Source organism: Lineus longissimus, chromosome 18 (genome assembly GCF_910592395.1).
Source record: "Lineus longissimus chromosome 18, tnLinLong1.2, whole genome shotgun sequence".
NCBI lineage: Eukaryota > Metazoa > Nemertea > Pilidiophora > Heteronemertea > Lineidae > Lineus > Lineus longissimus.
In genome coordinates this window covers 10770810-10791320 of record NC_088325.1, presented here as the reverse complement: position 1 = coordinate 10791320, position 20511 = coordinate 10770810, and the positions used below count along the sequence as shown (strand labels likewise).

General features: G+C 40.3%; 2 protein-coding genes across 3 annotated transcripts; both read right to left on the bottom strand.

Moving 5' to 3' along the window:
* Nucleotides 1-683: 683 nt before the first annotated feature.
* LOC135502466 (serine-rich adhesin for platelets-like) lies at nt 684-19568 on the bottom strand. Of its 2 annotated transcripts, none has more exons than XM_064795304.1 (6): nt 19394-19568; nt 5109-5360; nt 4340-4726; nt 3271-3695; nt 2888-2991; nt 684-2267 (listed from the first exon to the last, which is right to left on the bottom strand). In XM_064795304.1, the coding sequence occupies exons 1-6, from the start codon at nt 19467-19469 to the stop codon at nt 1361-1363; spliced, it is 2151 nt and encodes a 716-aa protein (XP_064651374.1). In that variant the 5' UTR covers nt 19470-19568; the 3' UTR covers nt 684-1360. The 2 variants fall into 2 exon arrangements, with proteins under 2 accessions (XP_064651374.1, XP_064651373.1); XM_064795303.1 differs by lacking the exon at nt 19394-19568 and adding an exon at nt 5700-6304.
* Nucleotides 7008-13346, bottom strand: LOC135502468 (uncharacterized). Its single transcript, XM_064795307.1, has 6 exons — nt 12132-13346; nt 11538-11789; nt 10770-11156; nt 9962-10152; nt 9584-9687; nt 7008-8536 (listed from the first exon to the last, which is right to left on the bottom strand). Exons 1-6 carry the CDS (start codon nt 12208-12210, stop codon nt 7639-7641), a joined length of 1911 nt encoding a protein of 636 aa, XP_064651377.1. The 5' UTR covers nt 12211-13346; the 3' UTR covers nt 7008-7638.
* Nucleotides 19569-20511: the final 943 nt, after the last annotated feature.

The window sequence follows — 20511 nt, the reverse complement described above, 5'->3', positions numbered from 1 at the left end:
ATAGGCCTACATTAAGCATTTGCATTCGTTGTCCCATCAATATATTTTAAAAACCGAATTCTTTAGAACCACCCGTTTCATCTTATCTTGACCATGATATTTTCGTTGACTTTACACTACAATACAAACACCTTGCAAAGTTGAGTGTTGTCGTCTTCGTTTGAAAATTCAAATAGTTTGTGTGATACCAAAAGCACATCCATTGACCCCGGATTAACTCTGTGCACGCTTAAATGAGTTCATGAGACACCACCACATATTTCGGTCATGCTATGTCCTGGGAAAACTTCTCAATATCAATAGTATTAATGGTGTTTTCAATCGCCAGCTACGAATACATGACCCGAATTGGTCGACCCCTTATTCTCTGACGAAATGGGAATAGCTTCATGCCTGCCGATATCATGAACAGAGAATTTCGAACAACGATTTATTATGGTTGTATCGCCAATCCACAATAGGCCTACTCTGGCGAGGTGGGAGTAGTTTTGTCAATGACTAATTTGAGATTTTCGGAGTAATTGTTGCTTAAGCTAGTTTCAACTGTGAAACATTAAGCATTGTATCTACTTTATATATAAATGAACATGTACTGGATCCATTCCAAGTGTTGTTGCTGTAACAATCAATGAATTTTGAAGACGAAAAAGCTAAAAATGGTATGTCTTCATCAATTTATTTATATGTAGCTTGTCTGGTTAACAGTATACAAATTAAGTTGCCTGCAGGCGTGAACTACGAATTGAAAAGTCGAATACAAATTTCTTTGGAGGCATTTTTCTTGAGGGAAGAACTCAAGTTGCCAACCGGTTAGAACTGGCGACAGATGACATAATGAGAGCTAAAAAATGAATAATAACACACATACATTCTTAAACGTTGTGCAAAAATTGAAATAATAATTTAATTTTCTAAATAAATAAAAATACATTCCTGATGGAGCCGTTTGCCTGGAAACCTGGTCATGTACAAAAACTATGCTGGAGGGGGGTGGGTCATCAGGGAAAAAGGATAATCAAAGGGGCATTATGAACGAATTCTGGAATACAATTTTGAATTCCGTCAGTGACCAGCAGCTTAATTCGATTAAATTCTTTATTGTGGCTGCAAAGGGCTACGGAGGGCTACGGAGCCTATTATTGTCACATAAAAAACATACAAGGTCAGTGCAACGATACTTGTATGAAAATTGAAATATAAATTCAATGTGCCATGAGAATAATAAAGAAATAGACTGTACACATCTGAATAGATTATGTCGTTCTTACATTAGTCTCTCTTTAGAAAGTAATATATTCTGGTTTTGACCTATTTTTAGATGATCCTTTGCTGCATGTTTGTGACGCCCGCGACTTCCTACCTAAAGATCAGTTCTTTGCACATGTATGATATCGTCAATTTCCCTCCTGTGCTTCTGGCCCTCCAAGTCCTGCTCGTCATAGTCTGTAATCCCGTCTGCACACTCAGTTTCATGACCGTTGAGCTCAATTTGAGGTTCAATAGCCTCCCGAAAGACTCCATCGATATCCGACTCAGCAAATTCAGAATCATCGCTTTCTATGTCGTCGTAAATGCGTAGACTTTCTTGTGGCTCACGTCGTTTAGAGGTTCCTATCCCTCGTCTGCAGCTGCGTGCGTACGCATATGCATAGTCATCATCAGCATCTTCACCATCATTTGACCTTGAACCAACGTCATATTCAAAGTACTTGTTCGGGTCATCAAAATCGTCTGCTAATGAGTAGTCTGTTTCTTTTTCAACCGGATTTGAATCGGACACTAGCTGATCTTGGCGTTCATTTGAATGGCTAGGTCTTAGGATGGAAGTCTGACCCTGAACTCGGTCATCTTCCGGGTTTTTATTTTTCTTAGGTTTGCTGATCTGGGCATAAATCACTTCGCCACCGTCAGAGGGATCTGCAGCCCCGACCCCTAACAATAAATCCTCCCCACCAAATGTTACAGACCTGGGCAGCGGACTCATCCCCCTGTGTACATCCTTCACTTCTCCGTTGTCAGTCAATTCCTCATTTGACGTCTGGCGAACTTTCTCACCTTTGAACGTACCGAAGGCAACACCCACTCCGTGCGACGACACGGGCCCCGATAGGCTACCATTTCCTAAGCTATCCTGTGATTCGTAGATTTCATTGTCAACCATATCCATGGCGAAGTTCTCCTTGGCGTACAGACTCTCCACCCCGTAGTCTGGGACACTAAACCTAACCGTGTCTTCAAACTTGGCGTGGTTTGATTTCTGCCGCTTCCTGTAGAAGAAAAGAGGGTCATCAGTGGCACTAGGCAAAGTTTGGCAAGTACTGACAATATATTCCAGTACAACTTACTATGACGAATTTTGGTTAAATATCATCTGCTCGAACCCGCTGACGAGAGATCAATCACTGTCGCAAGGACCTTCGATGAACACTGCAAAGAGCAGTTATTGTCATATGCGATTTAAATCGGTAATAAGGGTTTTCACCACATCAAAAAAAAATACTCTGGGGTTTTTCCAATTCTCTGAAAAACCTCCAGAGGGTGTCATTTTTTTATTGGCTGAATACTTAATAATGATTCCAAAACTTCGAAGACCATTGTTTTTGAAGAGTGTCCAACTCTCGATAAGCGTCTCTGGACCCGTAAACCCCAATGATAAAATGGACATCTCTTTGGGGTCAAGTGGACATCGCCGGAAAAAATCATCTTTATTTTTTGTACAGCTAGATTCGTCGTTCACGCTATAAAAAAGATCAAGAGTTTGGGTTACGCCAGACACTGCAGGATGTCTATCCTTTTTGGCATTATGACTTGTCTTATGACAAGATGACTTGTCCAATTGGCATCACCAGGTATTCTATCCAAATATATCATTTTTACTTTTACTCACGTGACGATGACAACGATAACTATGATGATAATGATCGCTATGACCACAGTAGGTACCGCAATGTAGATGGTTTTTAGGTCGTCTTCCGCCATCACGATAGCAGCCTGGGGAGAAGAAGATATGAGAACTGAGCTATTCGTGACTTTGGCTTCCACGAACTAACTAAAACATGTACTTTCTACGTTACCGAGGTACATAAATACTCTGACCTGAGGATTATCACGAAGCAGTAGGAAGTTTCAAACGAAGTAACAGGTTTTTGGCATGAGGCAGGTTGACCCGATAGAAATGTTCGAAAAGTCATCTACCTTCCATATCTCAAAATATATCGACATGATATTTTGGTATCATTCAGAGGGAAAATTAAAAAAAACAAAACGAACCGGTTTTCCTGAGCTTGGAGTCCCTGTCACCATTGTTGTGTCCGTATTCGTCGCCGTTGCAGTTGTTTTTGTTTCATTAGTTGTCGTCGCTGTTGTCTCCGTAGTTGCTGTTTCATTAGTTGTGGTTGTTTTTGTGGTTGGTGCTGTTGTTTCATTAGTTGTCGTCTCTGTTGTCTCCGTAGTTGCTGATTCATTAGTTGTGGTTGTTTTTGTGGTTGGTGTTGTTGTTTCATTAGTTGTCGTCGCTGTTGTCTCCGTAGTTGCTGTTTCATTAGTTGTGGTTGTTTTTGTGGTCGGTGTTGTTGTTTCATTAGTTGCCGTCGTTGGCGTACTCTTTGCTGTCACCGACGTTGTCGGAGTGGCAGGTGGTGAGGTCGTTGATGTTCCCGAAATTTCATTGCAGGTTATCGATATGTTAAGAGGAGCTGAAATTTAAGATTAACAAATGCTAGAGCTACATCAACAGTCAGTGAATGTTCAGCCAATAATTAACGGAATGATGATGATATGGAAAATGTCATTGGATCTGAATGACAAAAATGGGACATCATTTATCAGCGACGCAATCTTTGTAAAATGACTTGTGTTATGTTTTTGGTTGATCTCATAGCTCATCAGTGTTTCCAAACAGTAGAAAACTAGAGAGACAAGGGCTTTTCAGTTCGGGAAATAGGAGAACACATGTCTATCTGTCTTTCAGAATTCTCACTCGATGAGGGAGAACACACGGGCTGAAACACTCAAAAACATTTACTGGTGAAAGGCAGGGCGACGTATCAAATCTTTGAACATGTCGTGCTTCTTCAGAAACGTGAGTTTGGTTACGGCACGAGCTTATTACAGCAGCTATTTTATTCTATGTTATTCGTCATTGTCACAACTTTTACGAGCTAAGGTTTTCGAAGATGTTTTAATAAGCCTGATGACGTAGTGTTGTTCTACCACTACACTATTCGAAATGTTTTATCTAAAAAGCTACTGTTAATTAATTACTGTTCGTTTGGTTTTGTTTTACTAGATGTTATTTTTAATGCAGTGCATGGTCGATCACAAACATGTAATAACTTACCTGTACTTTCTAATCCGATCCAAAAGCGTCCTTGCCCTGGAAACCTGGGAACAAACGACACAGAGAGAGCAGAGGAAATGTCTGTTGTCTCCTGATTCAGTATATATCCCGAATCATTATCGGCAACAGTGGTTAATTCTTTTCTTGTACCATTACTCAATTTCAAAGTCAGTGTCTCGGGCAGCTGGGTGAACATGTCATACAGTGTCAACCAGAAGTCGCCGGGGGTTTGGTATTGAGATACTGATATAGAGCAAGTGCAGTTTCTTCCCTTGGTGTAGCCATAAAAGCCTGGATATCTTGGGCTTTGCAGGTACACTGGAGTTGATATCACCTCGCTTAGGTCTAGGCACATGTTGAACCGCCGTATCGAAGATAAGTCATTCACTGAAAGCATAAGTTTTATTCATATGTAACGATGTAATGATATCACACATTTGTAAGTAAAAGGAAGATGTTTCATTGAAAAACGGTTACTGTAACTGTTCACCTTCAGCCATGAAAGTCACAATACGGTGTTTCACTCTTAGTAGTAAAGCAACATAGGGCCACCGGAACGCTTCATACATGTACTATATATCTTTTGACTAATTTCCATCATGTCTCGGAGTATGAGACTGCACGCCCTGTCTCCTTTATATGGAAGACATTCTAATCATGACAACAATTCAGGCTAAAATTAACCAAGCGTCTGTTGGATGGACTTCTGGATCCTACCGAAGCCACAGGATGCCTAATCGACGCAATGAGAAGGAGTGTCAGGGCTTACCGCAAGTATAATTCATTCTTAAGTAGGTAGCGTTAGGCAGGGTTCCATTTGTACATCTTTCCCTTTGCAGGTTACACCACTCCCAGGCAAAATGGACTGCGAGACCGCTTCTTGACCACAGAGTATTCGAGCTGTTTTCACTGCAGTTGCTAACTTCTTGGCTTTCGACCGAGTGGATCAGTATGTACTGAGTTGGTGTGCAGTTCTCCTGCAGTAAGAATCTTCCCACATAACAGGCTGTCGTGGTATTAGCTGGAAAGGTTAGTGATGTCGGAATAAATTTGGTAATAGAAAATAAGATTAGGACCTACTTGAAATGCAGACTGAATATAAGCCTACTCACATCAGTACAAAGTATTTACATTAAATTGATCTTTCGTTTCATCAGACAACTCTCAGCACATATCTTTTGCGCCTGAAAATAATTTCTCATTGAATCCAGCATGTCAGAAACAGTTCGCCAGGTCGATAGAAGGTCATTCGATCGTCAAGCAGAACCGACATCTTATCAGAAGTAAGTGATTGACTACACTAAAAAGTGTACCATTATTGTTTAAATCTCTATCGTTTAGTTCAGGTAATTTGACTTACCACTGCTGAGTGCTGCCAGTTGTAGAAAAGAAATGATGAACACAGCAATAATAGTCCTCATCTTGACGGTCCTCAACATGCTTGGTCACCTCCGTAGTCGTGGGAAGATGACCTGACCTTTAGTATCCTGGGGTATTGTCTTTCTGTCGTGCTACTTGGAATTTATATGAAATCCAAGTCGATAATTCTCTTCATATTTATTAACAAATGCCTTCACTTTGAGCGCATTACTGCTAGTACATGAACATTCGCCTCATGATGATACAATGACTCCATCAAGACATCGTGATCTAAACTTGTCTTCAACAAATCAGTCATCGGCTTTTAATCATCCTCCATAGCCGTCAATGCATATAGTACCTCCCCGGTCGAATCAACTTCTCACAAAGATACAGTCCACGTTCGTATGCAGGCTTCGAAGCAGCAAATGTAACGAAACTTGTTTACAATCCCAAGAAGGAAGAGAAGTTCGAAACTCTGATGTTTACCAATAACATCAAACCGTTTTTAATGGACTGTATGGTCATGTGGGTATTTCTATGTCCATGATATATTGGATATCAATACGCATACACCTATATGCCTACATTAAGCATTTGCATTCGTAGTCCTATCAATTTATTTTAAAAATCGAATTCTTTAGAACCACCCCTTTCATCTTATCTTGACCATGATATTTTCGTTGACTTTACACTACAATACAAACACCTTGCAAAGTTGAGTGTTGTCGTCTTCTTTTGAAATTTCAAATAGTTCGCGTGAGACCAAAAGCACATCCATTGATCTCTGACTCACTCTGTGCACGCTTGAATGAGTTCATGACACTCGACCACATATTTCGGTCATGCTATGTCCTGGGAAAACGTCTCAATATCAATAGTATTAATTGTGTTTTCAATCACCATCTACGAATACATGACCCGAAATGGTCGACCCCTTATTCTCTGACGAAATGGGAATAGCTTCATGCTTGCCAATGTCATGAACAGGGAATTTCGAACAACGATTTATTATGGTTGTATCGCCAATCCACAATAGGCCTACTCTGGCGAGGTGGGAGTAGTTTTGTCAATGACCAAGTTGAGATTTTCGGAGTAATTGTTGCTTAAGCTAGTTTCAACAGTGAAACATTAAGCATTGTATCTACTGTATATATAGATGAACATGTACTGGATCCATTCCAAGTGTTGTTGCTGTAACAATCAATGAATTTTGAAGACGAAAAAGCTAAAAATGGTATGTCTTCATCAATTTATTTATATGTAGCTTGTCTGGTTAACAGTATACAAATTAAGTTGCCTGCAGGATTGAACTACGAATTGAAAGGTCGAATACAAATTTCTTTGGAGGCATTTTTCTTGAGGGAAGAACTCAAGTTGCCAACCGGTTAGAACTGGCGACAGATGACATAATGAGAGCTAAAAAATGAATAATAACACACATACATTCTTAAACGTTGTGCAAAAATTGAAATAATAATTTAATTTTCTAAATAGATAAAAATGCATTCCTGATGGAGCCGTTTGTCTGGAAACCTGGTCATGTACAAAAACTATGCTGGAGGGGGGGGGGGGGTCATCATGGTAAAAGGATAATCAAAGGGGCGTTATGAACGAATTCTGGAATACAATTTTGAATTCAGTCAGCGACCAGCAGCTTAATTCGATTAAATTCTTTATTGTGGCTGGAAACATTCACAAAGGGCTACGGAGCCTATTATTGTTACATAAAAAACATACAAGGTCAATGCAACGATACTTGTATGAAAATTGAAATATCAATTCAATGTGCCATAAGAATAATAAAGAAATAGACTGTACACATCTGAATAGATTATTTCGTTCTTACATTAGTCTCTCTTCAAAAATTATATATTCTGGTTTCGACCTATTTTTAGATGATCCTTTGCTGCATGTTTGTGACGCCCGCGACTTCCTACCTAAAGATCAGTTCTTTGCACATGTACGATATCGTCAAGTTGCCTCTTGTGCTTCTGGCCCTCCAAGTCCAACTCGTCATAGTCTGTAATCCCGTCTGCACACTCAGTTTCATGACTGCTGAGCTCAAGTTGAGGTTCAATAGCCTCCCGAAAGACTCCATCGATATCCGACTCAGCAAATTCAGAATCATCGCTTTCTATGTCGTCGTAAATGCGTACACTTTCTTCTGGCTCACGTCGTTTCGAGGTTCCTCTGCCTCTGCGTGCGTACGCATATGCATAGTCAACATCAGCATCTTCACCATCATTTGACCTTGAACCAACGTCATATTCAAAGTACTTGTTCGGGTCATCAAAATCGTCTGCTAATGAGTAGTCTGTTTCTTTTTCAACCGGATTTGAATCGGACACTAGCTGATCTTGGCGTTCATTTGAATGGCTAGGTCTTAGGATAGAAGTCTGACCCTGAACTCGGTCATCTTCCGGGTTTTTATTTTTCTCAGGTTTGTTGATCTGGGCGTAAATCACTTCGCCACCGTCAGAGGGCACTGCAGCCCCGACCCCTAACAATAAATCCTCGCCACCAAATGTTACAGACCTTGGCAGCGGAATCATCCCCCTGTGTACATCCTTCTCTTCTCCGTTGTCAGTCAATTCCTCATTTGACGTCTGGCGAACTTTCTCACCTTTGAACGTACCGAAGGCAACACCCACTCCGTGCGACGACACGGGCCCCGATAGGCTACCATTTCCTAAGCTATCCTGTGATTCGTAGATTTCATTGTCAACCATATCCATGGCGAAGTTCTCCTTGGCGTACAGGCTCTCCACCCCGTAGTCTGGGACACTAAACCTAACCGTGTCTTCAAACTTGGCGTGGTTTGATTTCTGCCACTTCCTGTGGAAGAAAAGTGGGTCATCAGTGTCACTAGGCAAAGTTTGGCAAGTACTAACAATACATTCCAGTACAACTTGCTATGACGAATTTTGGTTAAATATCATCTGATCGAACCTGCTGACGAGAGATTAATCACTGTCGCAAGGACCTTCGATGACCACCGCAAAACGGTTATTGTCATATGCGATTTAAATTGGTAATAAGGTAATCGCAGCGATTTGAATAGTTTGGGTTCTTTTGAGCAGAAGACCGAGATACAAGCAGGTACTGATCGCGATATAGTCAATCGGATTTGCAGACTGAGTTAACCACACGCCTGTGCTGCCGGTCCAACCAACCTTTTGGGGCGATGTGGAAGCTTACGTATCGAACTTTGAGAACGAATTTCCTGTGTATCCGCGGGCTTTAGTCTGAGGGATTAATGCAGTCCAAATGTCTCTGCATGGACATCGCCCCACACAAAAATCTGGTTATATCCAAATTCTTACAAAATAAAGAGGTTTTAAGCTTTTTTGAATATCTTTTAGGGTATTCAGCCAACTCAAGCAGCCGGTGTAGAAGTTTAAAATGTCCTAGGAGAGAATGCCCGGGACACAAAGGATTCTATTATGCGCTTCAATCTCGGAGCTATTGACGGTCAGGACCATATTGCAGAATAAAATAGGGCCGGACACTTTTTCCAGGGGGGGGGGGGGGCATTTGTTACTGTTACACCGGCCGTAGAGGTTTTTCTAGAATTATGAATTGTCCGTTAAGGGTTTTCACCACATCAAAATAGTGGTTTTCCAATTCTCCGAAAAACCTCCCGAGGGTGCCACCGACATAGGCGACATCGATTTGGGGTCAAGTGGACATCGCCGGAAGAAAAATATCTTTATTTTTTGTACAGCTAGACTCGTCCTTCACTTTATAAAAAAGATCAAGAGTTGGGTTACGCCAGACACTGCAGGGATGTCTATCCTTTTTGGCATTAGTCTGACAAGATGACTTGTCGAATCGGCATCACCAGACATTCTATCCAAAGATATCATTTTTACTTTTACTTACTTGACTATGACAACGATAACAATGATGATAATGATCGCTATGACCACAGTAGGTACTGCAATGTAGATGGTTTTTAGGTCGTCTTCCGCCATCACGATGGCAGCCTGGGGAGAAGAAGTTATGAGAACTGAGCTATTCGTGACTTTGGCTTCCACGAACTAACTAAAAACATGTACTTTCTACGTTACCGAGGTACATGAATACTCTGACCTGGCGATTATCACGAAGCAGTAGGAAGTTAAAACGAAGTAATAGGTTTGTGGCATGAGGCAGGTTGACCCGATAGAAATGTTCGAATTGTCATCAACCTTGCATACTTCAAAATATATCGACATGACCTTTTGTTATCATTCAGAGGGAACATTTAAAAAAACGTACCGGTTTTCCAGGGCTTGGAGTCCCTGTCGCCATTGTGGTGTCCGTATTCGTCGCCGTTGCAGATGGTTTTGTTTCATTAGTTACTGTCGTTGCCGTACTCTTTGCTGTCACCGACGTTGTCGGAGTGGCAGGTGGTAAGGTCGTTGATGTTCCCGAGCTTTCATTGCAGGCTATCGATATGTTTAGAGGAGCTGAAATTTAAAATTAACAAATGCTACAGCTACATCAACAGTCAGTGAATGTTAAGCCAATAATTAACGGAATGATGATGATATGGAAATGTCATTGGGTCTGAGTGACCGAGAAATGGGACATCATTTATCAGCGACACAATCTTTGTAAAATGACTGCTGTTATGTTTTTGGTTGTTCTCATAGCTCATCAGTGTTTCCATACAATAAAAAACTAGAGAGACAACGGCTTTTCAGTTCGGGTAAGAGAGAAAACGTGTCTAGCTGAGGGAGAACACACGCGCTGAAACACTCAAAAACATTTACTGGTAAAAGGCAGGGCGACGTATCAAATTTTTGAATTGGTCGTGCTTTTTCAGAAACGTGAGTTTGGTTACTACACGAGCTAATTACACCAGCTATTTTATTCTATGTTATTCGTCATTGTCACAACTTTTACGAGCTAAGGTTTTCGAAGATGTTTTAATAAGCCTGATGACGTAGTGTTGATCTACCACTACACTATTCGAAATGTTTTATCTAAAAAGCTACCGTTGATTAATTGCTGTTCGTTTTGTTTTGTTTCACTAGATGTTATTTTTAATGCCATGCATGGTCAAAAACATGCAACAACTTACCTCCACTTTCTAATCCGATCCAAAAGTATCCTAGTCCAGGAGCCCTGGGAACAAACGACACAGACAGAGCAGGAGAAATGTTTGTTGTCTCCTGATTCAGTATATATCCCGAATTATTATCGGCAACAGTGGTTAATTCTTTACCTGTACCATTACTCCATTTCAAAGTCAGTGTCTCTGGCAGCTGGGTGAACATGTCATACAGTGTCAACCAGACATCACCGAGGGTTAGGTCTTGAGACACTGATATAGAGCAAGTGCAGTTTGTTGCGTTGGTGTAGTTATAATAGCCTGGGTATCCTGGGCTCTGAAGGTAAACCGGAGTTGATGTCAACACGCTTACATCTGAGCACATGCTGAACCGCCGTATTGAAGATAAGTCATTAACTGAAAGCATAAGTTTTATTCATATGTAACGATGTAATGATATCACACATTTGTAAGTAAAAAGAAGGTGTTTAATTGAAAAACGGTTACTGTAACTGTTCACCTTCAGCCATGAAAGTCACAATACGGTGTTTCACTATTAGTAGTAAAGGAACATAGGGCCACCGGAACGCTTCATACATGTACTATATATCTTTTGACTAATTTCCATCATATCTCGGAGTATGAGACTGCACACCCTGTCTCCTTTATATGGAAGACAATCAAATCATGACAACGATTCATGTTAAAATTAACCAAGCGCCTTTTGGATTGACTTCTGGATCCTACCGAGCCACATCATGCCTAATCGACGCAAGGAGAAGGTGTGTTAGGGCTTACCGCATGTATAATTCATTCTTAAGTAGGTAGCGTTAGATAGGTTTCCAGTTGTACATCTTTCCTTTTGCAGGTTACACAACTCCCAGGCAAAATGGACTGCGAGACCACTTCTTGACCACAGAGTATTCGAGCTGTTTTCATTGCAGCTGCTAACTTCTTGGCTTTCGACTGAGTAGATCAGTATGTACTGAGTTGGCGTGCAGTTCTCCTGCAGTAAGAATCCTCCTCCATAACAGGCTGTCGTGGTGTTAGCTGGAAAGGTTAATGATGTCAAAATAAATTTGGCAATGGAAGATTAGATTATCCCTGACTTGCCATGAAGACTGAGTATAAGCCTACTCACATCAGTACAAAGTATTTAAATTAAATTGATATTTCGTTTCATAAGACAACTCTCAGCACATATCTTTTGAGCCGTAAAATAATTTTTGAATCCAGCATGTCAGATACAATTTGATGGGTCGATAGAAGGTTATTCGATTGTGAAGTAGAACCGGCATCTTTCAAAAGTAATTCCTGATTAACCACACTAAAAAGTGTACCATTATTGTGCAGATCTATATCGACTCGTTTAGGTCAGGTAATTTAACTTACCACAGCTGAGTGCTGCCAGTGATAGAAAAGAAATGGTGAACGCGGCAGTAGCAGTCCTCATCTTGACGGTGCTCAACATGCTTGGTCATCTCCGTAGTCATGGGAAGATGACCTGACCTTTAGTATCCTGGTGTATTGTCTTTCTGTCGTGCTGCTCGGAAATTATATGAAATCCAAGTCGAGAATTCTCTTCATTATTAACAAATGCCTTCACTTGAGCGTAGTACTGCTAGTACATTATTATTCGCCTCTTGATGATACAATGATCCCATCATGACATCGTGATCTAAACTTGTCATCAACAAATCTGTCATCGGCTTTTTAATCATCCTCCATAGCCTTTTACGCATATAGTACCGCCTCGGTCAAATCAACTTCTCACAAAGATACAGTCCATGTTCTTATGCACGCTTCGAAGTAGCAAATGTCAAGGAACTTGTTTACAATCCAAAGAAGGAAGACAACTTTAAAACTCCGATTTTAACTAATAACACCGAACCGTTTTTAATGGACTGTATGGTCATGTGGGTATTTCTATGTCAATGATGTATTGGATATCAATACACTTTCAAGGGCCTGGAAGAAGCAATGGATTCGTAGTCCTATCAATTCCGTTCAAAAATCGTATGCCGGGATCCGTTTCATCCCATTTTGACCTTTGAATTTCAGTGGACTTAACACTACAATATAAACAAACTTAAGTCTTGTCATCTTCGTTTGAAACTTCAAATAGTTTGTGCGAAACTAAAAGTACATCCATTGTTTTCGGATTCACTCTGTGTATGCTTGAATGAGTTCATGAGACACGACCACACATTTCGGTCACGCTATGTCCTGGGAAACTTCTCAATATCAATAGCATTAAGGGCGTTTCCCATGGCTAGCTACGAATACATGACCCGAATTGGGCCACCCCTTATTCTCTGACGAAATGGGAATAGCTTCATGTCTGCCGATATCATGAATGGGGAATTTCGAACAGCGATTGATTATGGTCGTATCGCCAATCCACAAAGGGCCGACTCTGAAGAGGTGGGAAACGTTTTGTCAAGAAGTGGAGATTGTTAGGGTAATTGTTGATATCTCTAGTTTCGCAAGCTTTATTCGTGCGACGATAAGATAATTTAAGGTACTAGCTGATACTGGTACTGTTTTCATCATCAGATTTCTGCAATTATAGTTCGGCTCTGCTTTAATTGCATCCATGCTCGTCAACTGTCATATTACTTAATCTGGAATTTCGTAATCCGCGTCAGTGTTTTCGGTCGAGCTCCTCTCCCTGTGAGGAATCGAGCAGTATTCCACCTGACCAGCCGTGCCAATATTCGCCTCTGTCACATCAGGCCCGCAGCTTTCATCGTGAGCTGCCATAGCTCCGACTCCAGCATCGAGAATTGCGTAGTCCGCCTCGTGCGCCACTGGTCTGCCTGTCACAACGTTTTCGTACAAAGCAGCCCCATTGGCTGGGGACATGTTGTAGTAATCTCGTTCATCATTGGCTGGGTTCGTGATGCCGAGGTCACAATAGACATTTGGATCTGCAGGAAAAAGTTCGTCGCGTCGTTTAATACAATCTAAATCCCTAATGAGTTGACCAGATTCTACCTGCGGGGCGGCTTTACAATAATAAATTATTGCCTGTCATGATTTGAAATCAATAAATAGAAAGTTCAGAACGCCTGTGTATTCAGAGATAGAGAGCTTACCAAATTTATAAGTGTCATGAGATTGTCGAAAAAGGCAGGACTTTGAGAAAGTGAAACTGTCCTCGGATAGAGCGTATCATTGAATTAAAGTTGTCAAAGATGTAACTCACAGTCGGCTGAGCTATAGCAATGACTAACAGTACATGTACATGTATTCGTGGTGTTTGGCTATTAATAAGACATGTTTTGATTCCTTTACTTTTACGTCTGAGCGTGACATGTTGAGCACATAATGTAGACTAGATCACCTTAAAGCTTTATTCGGGCAATAAAACTCAATGCAGATTATCACACACATCGATGAGTCTATAACTAAGAAAAGAACTTCCTTGTCTAACGATTTTGTTCTATTTTAAACCGGCGCTATTGACATATCTGAACCATGTCAACAATGAATACCAAACAGACTTTGTCTCTGAAAAACTTATTTTGAAAAATTTCAAATGTACCTCAAAATATCTGCCCATTGTATATTGTTTAACTATAAGCAAGCGTATACCAATTCGTGCTTAATACATACAAATTGCTTTAAAAAATTAAAAAACTTTATTTTATCACATGCATGTGCGATGTACATAATCAAAAAAAGATTTTGATCCTTAAAAACACAAAACAAATATATAAACAAAAATTACCTAAAGTTGACTAGATCACCTTAAAGCTTTATTCGGTCAATAAAAAATCAATGCAGATTATCATACACATCGATGAGTCTATAACTAAGAAAATAACTTCCTTCTCTGAAGAACGTTTTTCTTGTTCAAACCGGCGCTATTGACATATCTCAATCATGTCAACAATGAATGCCAAACAGACTTTGTCTTTGAAAAATTTATTTTGAAAAATTTCAAATGTACCTCAAAATATCTGCCCAATGCATACTATTTAACTATAAGCAAGCGTATACCAATTCGTGCTTGCTACATGTTGCTTTAAAAAATTAAAAAATTAAAAAACTTTATTTTATCATATGCATGTACGATGTACATTTTCAAAAGAAGATTTCGGTCATTAAAATCACAAAACAAATATAAAAACAAAAATTACCTGCCACGGTAGGGGTATTACTCATCGGTATTGGTGTTTCATAAACGTCTTCACTTGGATACTTTCGTCGCCTTAGGAAGAGATAAAGAATAAGATAAAATTGTCTGAATTCTTAGCCAATTATCGAACATGCTTTGACGAGTGACAAGTGACAAGTGACATGTGCCATGCGAAAAGTGACATGTGCCATGATACAAGTGACATGTGCCATGAGACAAGTGGAATGTGATATGTGGCAAGTGGCATATGCCAAGTGACAAATGGCATGTGCCATGTGACACGTGGTATGTGACAAGTGACAAATGTCATGTGACAAGTGACAACGCGCATCCTAGGAGCTAGTCGGAGAAAAAGAATTATCGTATGTAGGCATTCATATTGATCACCTTTCGCGGTTTTTCAATTCTCTGAAAACCCCCTAAAGGGTGCCACTCACTTGCTAGCTGAAAACCCTCGAATGACCTCAAAGGTCTTTATTCTGAAGATTATATAGGGCATCAAACTCTGACAAACCTCACTGGACACCAATTTAGCCAAATGTGAATTTGACGCCACGTTGACAAATGTCCACACACACAGAAACAAATCTTGACTCGTTTGTTAAATTTGCAATTGCCTATTGGTGCCTATTTTTGACATCAGTCTGACAAGAATTCAAACTGACATCACTCAAACTTTCCATGAGTGTATGGAATCTTATCCTATTTTCTACTTACATGATCCTGACTACGATAACAATTAAAATAATGATCGCAATGACCAAAATACATAAAGGTACCACAGTGTAGATGGTTTTAAGGTCATCTTCCGTCATCCCGACTGCAGCCTGGGGAGTAAAAGATATGAGAACTGGGCTATCCGCGGATTTGACTTTAATTTACTCAACTAACATGTACGTTTTCTATCGCTTGCTATATTTGTCAGGTTGCATAGCCTTTATATGTTTAAAAAGGTAAATACAATTAAATATTCTGACCTGGCAATACCACGTGAGTTAATGAAAATTGCAGCCGCGCTAAAAGAAATGTTAAAGAAATCAGGTTTTGGCATATATAAACCAGGTTGACTCGATTTCAGTGTTCAAAAAGCGTTCAATCTGCTATTTCTCAGTCAGCATGACCCAGGAGCCACGTTGTTCGAAACGTGATCAATCTGTTGTAGATCACTTAACGGGCATGTGACCCATGTCATCACTTTAGAGAAATGAAAAAAAAACATACTGGTGTTACTTCGCTCGGTGTCGTATTCGTCACCGTTGCCGATGTTTTTGTTTCATTAGTTGTCGTAGTTGTTGTGCTCGTAGATGCTGCTGTCGTCGTCGTCGTATTCTTTGCTGTCACCGACGTTGTCGAAGTGGTAGGTGGTAAAGTCGGTGAAGTTCCCAGCCCCTCATTGCAGGTAATTGCTATGTTTACGGGAGCTGAATATTTGAAATCAACAATTGCTACAGCTACATCAACTGAATGTTTAGCCTATGAATAACGGATTGATTATGGAAAATGTTATCGAGTCTTTGACCAAAATAATGGTATTATTAATCAGGAACACGACCTGCGTAACACGGTTCGTGTAGCATTTTCGTTGTTCCCATTTATTAGTGTTTCCGTACAACAGATAGCTAGGAAGACCATAACTTCTCATGAATAGGGGAGAACAGTGAAAGACGTGTTGATCTTCTTTTTCACTACAGCGCTCCCAAATGATTAGGAGAAACACTCCGAAACGGAAACATTAAAAAACGGTACACTGGTAGAAGGCTTCGCGACGTATCTAACCTTCGAATCGCTAAGTGCTTCTTTAAAACTTGCAGTCAGCTTACATTGCCCGAGCTTGTTACAACATATATTTTCCATAATATTATGCATTATGATCACAACTTAAATGAGCAAAGGTTATCGGAGATGCACAGCCTGATGACGTTGCTTGTGTCAATTATATGACTGCAACACTATTCGAAATGTTTGACCTTAGAAACTACCGTACATGTACATGTAGTTAATGTTTTATTCTGTTGTTCTGCGCCATGCATAATTAAAGGAATGCATAGAAAATGGCTTACCTCTGCTTTCTAATCCGATCCAGAAGTATCCTTGTCCAGGAAACCTTGGTACAAACGACACAAAAAGCGCCGAAGAAATGCTTGATGTCTCTTGGTTTAGTATATACACCCCCACAAATCATCAACAACAGTTGTTAATTCTTTACTTGTATTTCTATTCCATACCCCATATTCGAAATGTTTTATCTAAGAAGCTACCGTTGATTAATTGCTGTTCGTTTTGTTTTGTTTCACTAGATGTTATTTTTAATGCCATGCATGGTCAAAAACATGCATCAACTTACCTCTACTTTTTAATCCGATCCAAAAGTATCCCTGTCCAGGAGACCTGGGAACAAACGACACAGAGAGAGCAGGAGAAATGTTTGTTTTCTCCTGATTCAGTATATACCCCGTATTATCGGCAACAGTGGTTAATTTTTTATTTGTACCATTACTCAATTTCAAAGTCAGTGTCTCGGGCAGCCCAGTGAACATGTCATACAGTGTCAACCAGAAGTCACCGAGGGTTTGGTTTTGAGACACTGATACAGAGCAAGTGCAGTTAGTTGCCTTGTTGTAATTTGTGTAGTTTGGATATCCTGGGCTCTGAAGGTAAACTGGAGTTGATGTCAACACGCTTACATCTGAGCACATGTTGAACCGCCGTATCGAAGATAAGTCATTAACTGAAATCATAAGTTATATTGCTACCTAACGATATAATGATAGGACACGTTGAAAATAAGGCTAACGTGTTCAATTAAAAAATGATGCAAAATCTTTTCCTTATATGGGAAATTGTAACGTCCAGATCCCAAAATAGATACCAACAGCACTTCAAAACCTTCAAACATGAAAGTCACAAGACGGTGTTTCTACAGGGTGGTCCAGAAATATTTTCCCTCACACAAAGGATACACAATCGATTTTTTTTTGTGCAAGGGAAAATAATTCTGGGCAACCCTGTAGTATCATTACTTCAAGCAACACGGGGCCACATAGATGCCTCAATATACGTGTATATACGCATATATATATGTTTATGGACAAATTCTGTCATGCCGTGGAGTACGTTACTATACCGTCTTCTTAATCGAATCGAACCATGACAACAATTTAGGAAGGCCATCAAAGCCACAGCAGGCTCGATCAATCAACCGAAGGCAAGGATGCGTTAGGGCTTACCGCATGTATAATTCATTCTTAAGTAGGTAGCGTTAGATAGGTTTCCAGTTAAACATCTTTCCTTTTGCAGGTTACACCACTCCCAGACAACATGGACTGCGAGACCGCTTCTTGACCACAGAGCATCCGAGCTGTTATCATTGCAGCTGCTAACTCGTTGGCTTTCGACTGAGTAGATCAGTATGTACTGAGTTGGCGTGCAGGTCTCCTGCAGTAAGAATACTCCTTCATAACAGGCTGTCTTGGTATTAGCTGAAAACGGTTATGACGTTGATAATATTTTGCAATGGAAGATGAGATTTGATGAGATTAGATTAGATAAGGGCCTACACGACATGCAGATTGTATTAGCCTACACGTCGCCGCTTTTCTCTTTCCTTTTGCAAGTCACACATCTCTCTGGCTAAATAGCATTCCGCAAAGTTACTATTTATAGCTCACAAGGTCATTTGCATAAGATATTGATGACGTTTTAGTCTCGTGACAGTCGGACATCGACACTTATTTCTACGCATTTGAGCTTATTTCAAAGTTAATTATCTTTGACCCTACATTGTTTTTAGCATGAATGATACCATAGAGTCAGAGAAAGAAATATTCAGAACAATTATGTAGTATTTCCAACACTCAGACATGTGCCAGATTATATCTAACTGCCCTAGTTAGAAAGCCTGAATCCATTACGAAACCGCATGTTTGTCCGACATTGCCTGTAATTCAGCGATAGGGAAATAGAGGGCAGCAGCTGCAGTGACGTCATTTTCGCGGAATGCTATTGACTTCTGGGCCACTTTCTGACGTTTCTGATGTTTCTGATGTTTGAGTAGTTCATCATGTATGTACTGCGTAGGGCTTGACAGTATCAATATTTTCTTGTATGAACTTAACCAGTTAAGCCAGGATCCCCAATTGACGAGTTGACGCCGTTTCGGGCGACAACCCCCTCAACTTCCCGAATTGGCTATTCCATGGAGATACCATGGTGTGGCTAGACGTTGTGACCGAATGTACAGCATATTACACACACATATACATACATGTATATAAAATGTGCGATATCTCGCTAAATTTTCCTTGCAAGTGACATAGAAAATTGGGATCATTACGCTAACCAACGGTGATGTGGGAGTGAGGTCAGGCTTCCAGACAAGACAGGCACCAGTACAAATTTATTCGTCAGCGATTTGTTTTATTTCGCACTAACATCTTTCGAACAATCGAATTTCAGTGTCAAGGTCACACAATGGAATGTTTCGATACATGCATGGAACGGAGCAACTTACCTGAGACAAGTCCTGCCCATGGTAGTGAAGCAAGAAATGATGCTACACAATAAAGCATGGCATTCATTTTCATCATATTCACGCCATAACTCTATTTACATTCTAAAGTCCATAATATCGGGAAAATGTTGGCTTTGCATTGGATATTTTGCCAAATTTGCCAACTCAATTTTCTTTTTTGGTGTTACAATGGGCTGGTTTCACGGGAATACATAACGTATTACTGACATGATTGAGCATTGAAAAGGTGACGACATGGCCTATTTATCACAATACAACATGAAAGAGATCAGATCTTTTCATCATGATCATATATATACTTTAGTTTCATCGATCCACGACCAGTTGATTACTCACAACGAAATCGAAACAAAGGCCAAGCCCAAACCCGACGTCATGACCATTAAACAACTTTGTGTCACCAACCAATTATCTGTCCGAATTCAACATCTTGAAAGCGATCAAAGAACCATTTACGTAGTATCTGGCTTGAATTGAGTTGAATATCAAAAAGTACCAGTCTTAGATCGGCGAGGTTAGAGTATATATGCTGGTCGGTGGCATCTGTTTTCCCCTTTGGCGTTTCCCTCAGGCTCAGAGGTCAGAGCATTTTTGGTGTGTCCTTGGGGTCAATCAACATTTTCAGGCGAGAACAGAAAGTACTTTTCTCTCATACTCCTTCTCTATCACACATTGTAGATTTCTACGGGCTTCTACATCATTTCAGACCTTCGGCGTTCGGTCTGCATCTCCAAGAGTTGATGAGCTTTATCGGATGCAACTACGTCATGTATGCGGGAACTGAGGTTATTGGCCAAGTGACTTTGATTTAGGTTATGCACCACCTCCGGATACTCAATTGATTGTCACCGGAATAGAGCGGAAGGAAAACACCGCGGTCCCACAGGAGTTGAACCCAAGTCTTTGGTTTTAACGGCAATCGTTTTACTCCAAGAACTCAGCCCCTTGTCTGGGCTTGTAGGAATGATGCTCACAACTACAGCATACAATAGGCATGTTTGGCAACCCTTACAAAGCTGAGCTACGAACGAATGACGAAGTAATTGACGATATTTTTAGAAAATTTCCCCGAATCATCGCACAACTATAAAGTAATG

Coding starts and splice junctions, on each gene's coding strand:
- LOC135502466 (XM_064795303.1), bottom strand. CDS start 5,778: ATGTTGAGGACCGTCAAGATGAGGACTATTATTGCTGTGTTCATCATT. Junction 3,696..4,339: donor GATCGGATTAGAAAGTACAG/GTAAGTTATTAC, acceptor CTTAAATTTCAG/CTCCTCTTAACATATCGATA. Junction 2,992..3,270: donor CTCCAAGCTCAGGAAAACCG/GTTCGTTTTGTT, acceptor TCTTCTCCCCAG/GCTGCTATCGTGATGGCGGA.
- LOC135502468 (XM_064795307.1), bottom strand. CDS start 12,210: ATGTTGAGCACCGTCAAGATGAGGACTGCTACTGCCGCGTTCACCATT. Junction 10,153..10,769: donor GATCGGATTAGAAAGTGGAG/GTAAGTTGTTGC, acceptor TTTAAATTTCAG/CTCCTCTAAACATATCGATA. Junction 9,688..9,961: donor CTCCAAGCCCTGGAAAACCG/GTACGTTTTTTT, acceptor TCTTCTCCCCAG/GCTGCCATCGTGATGGCGGA.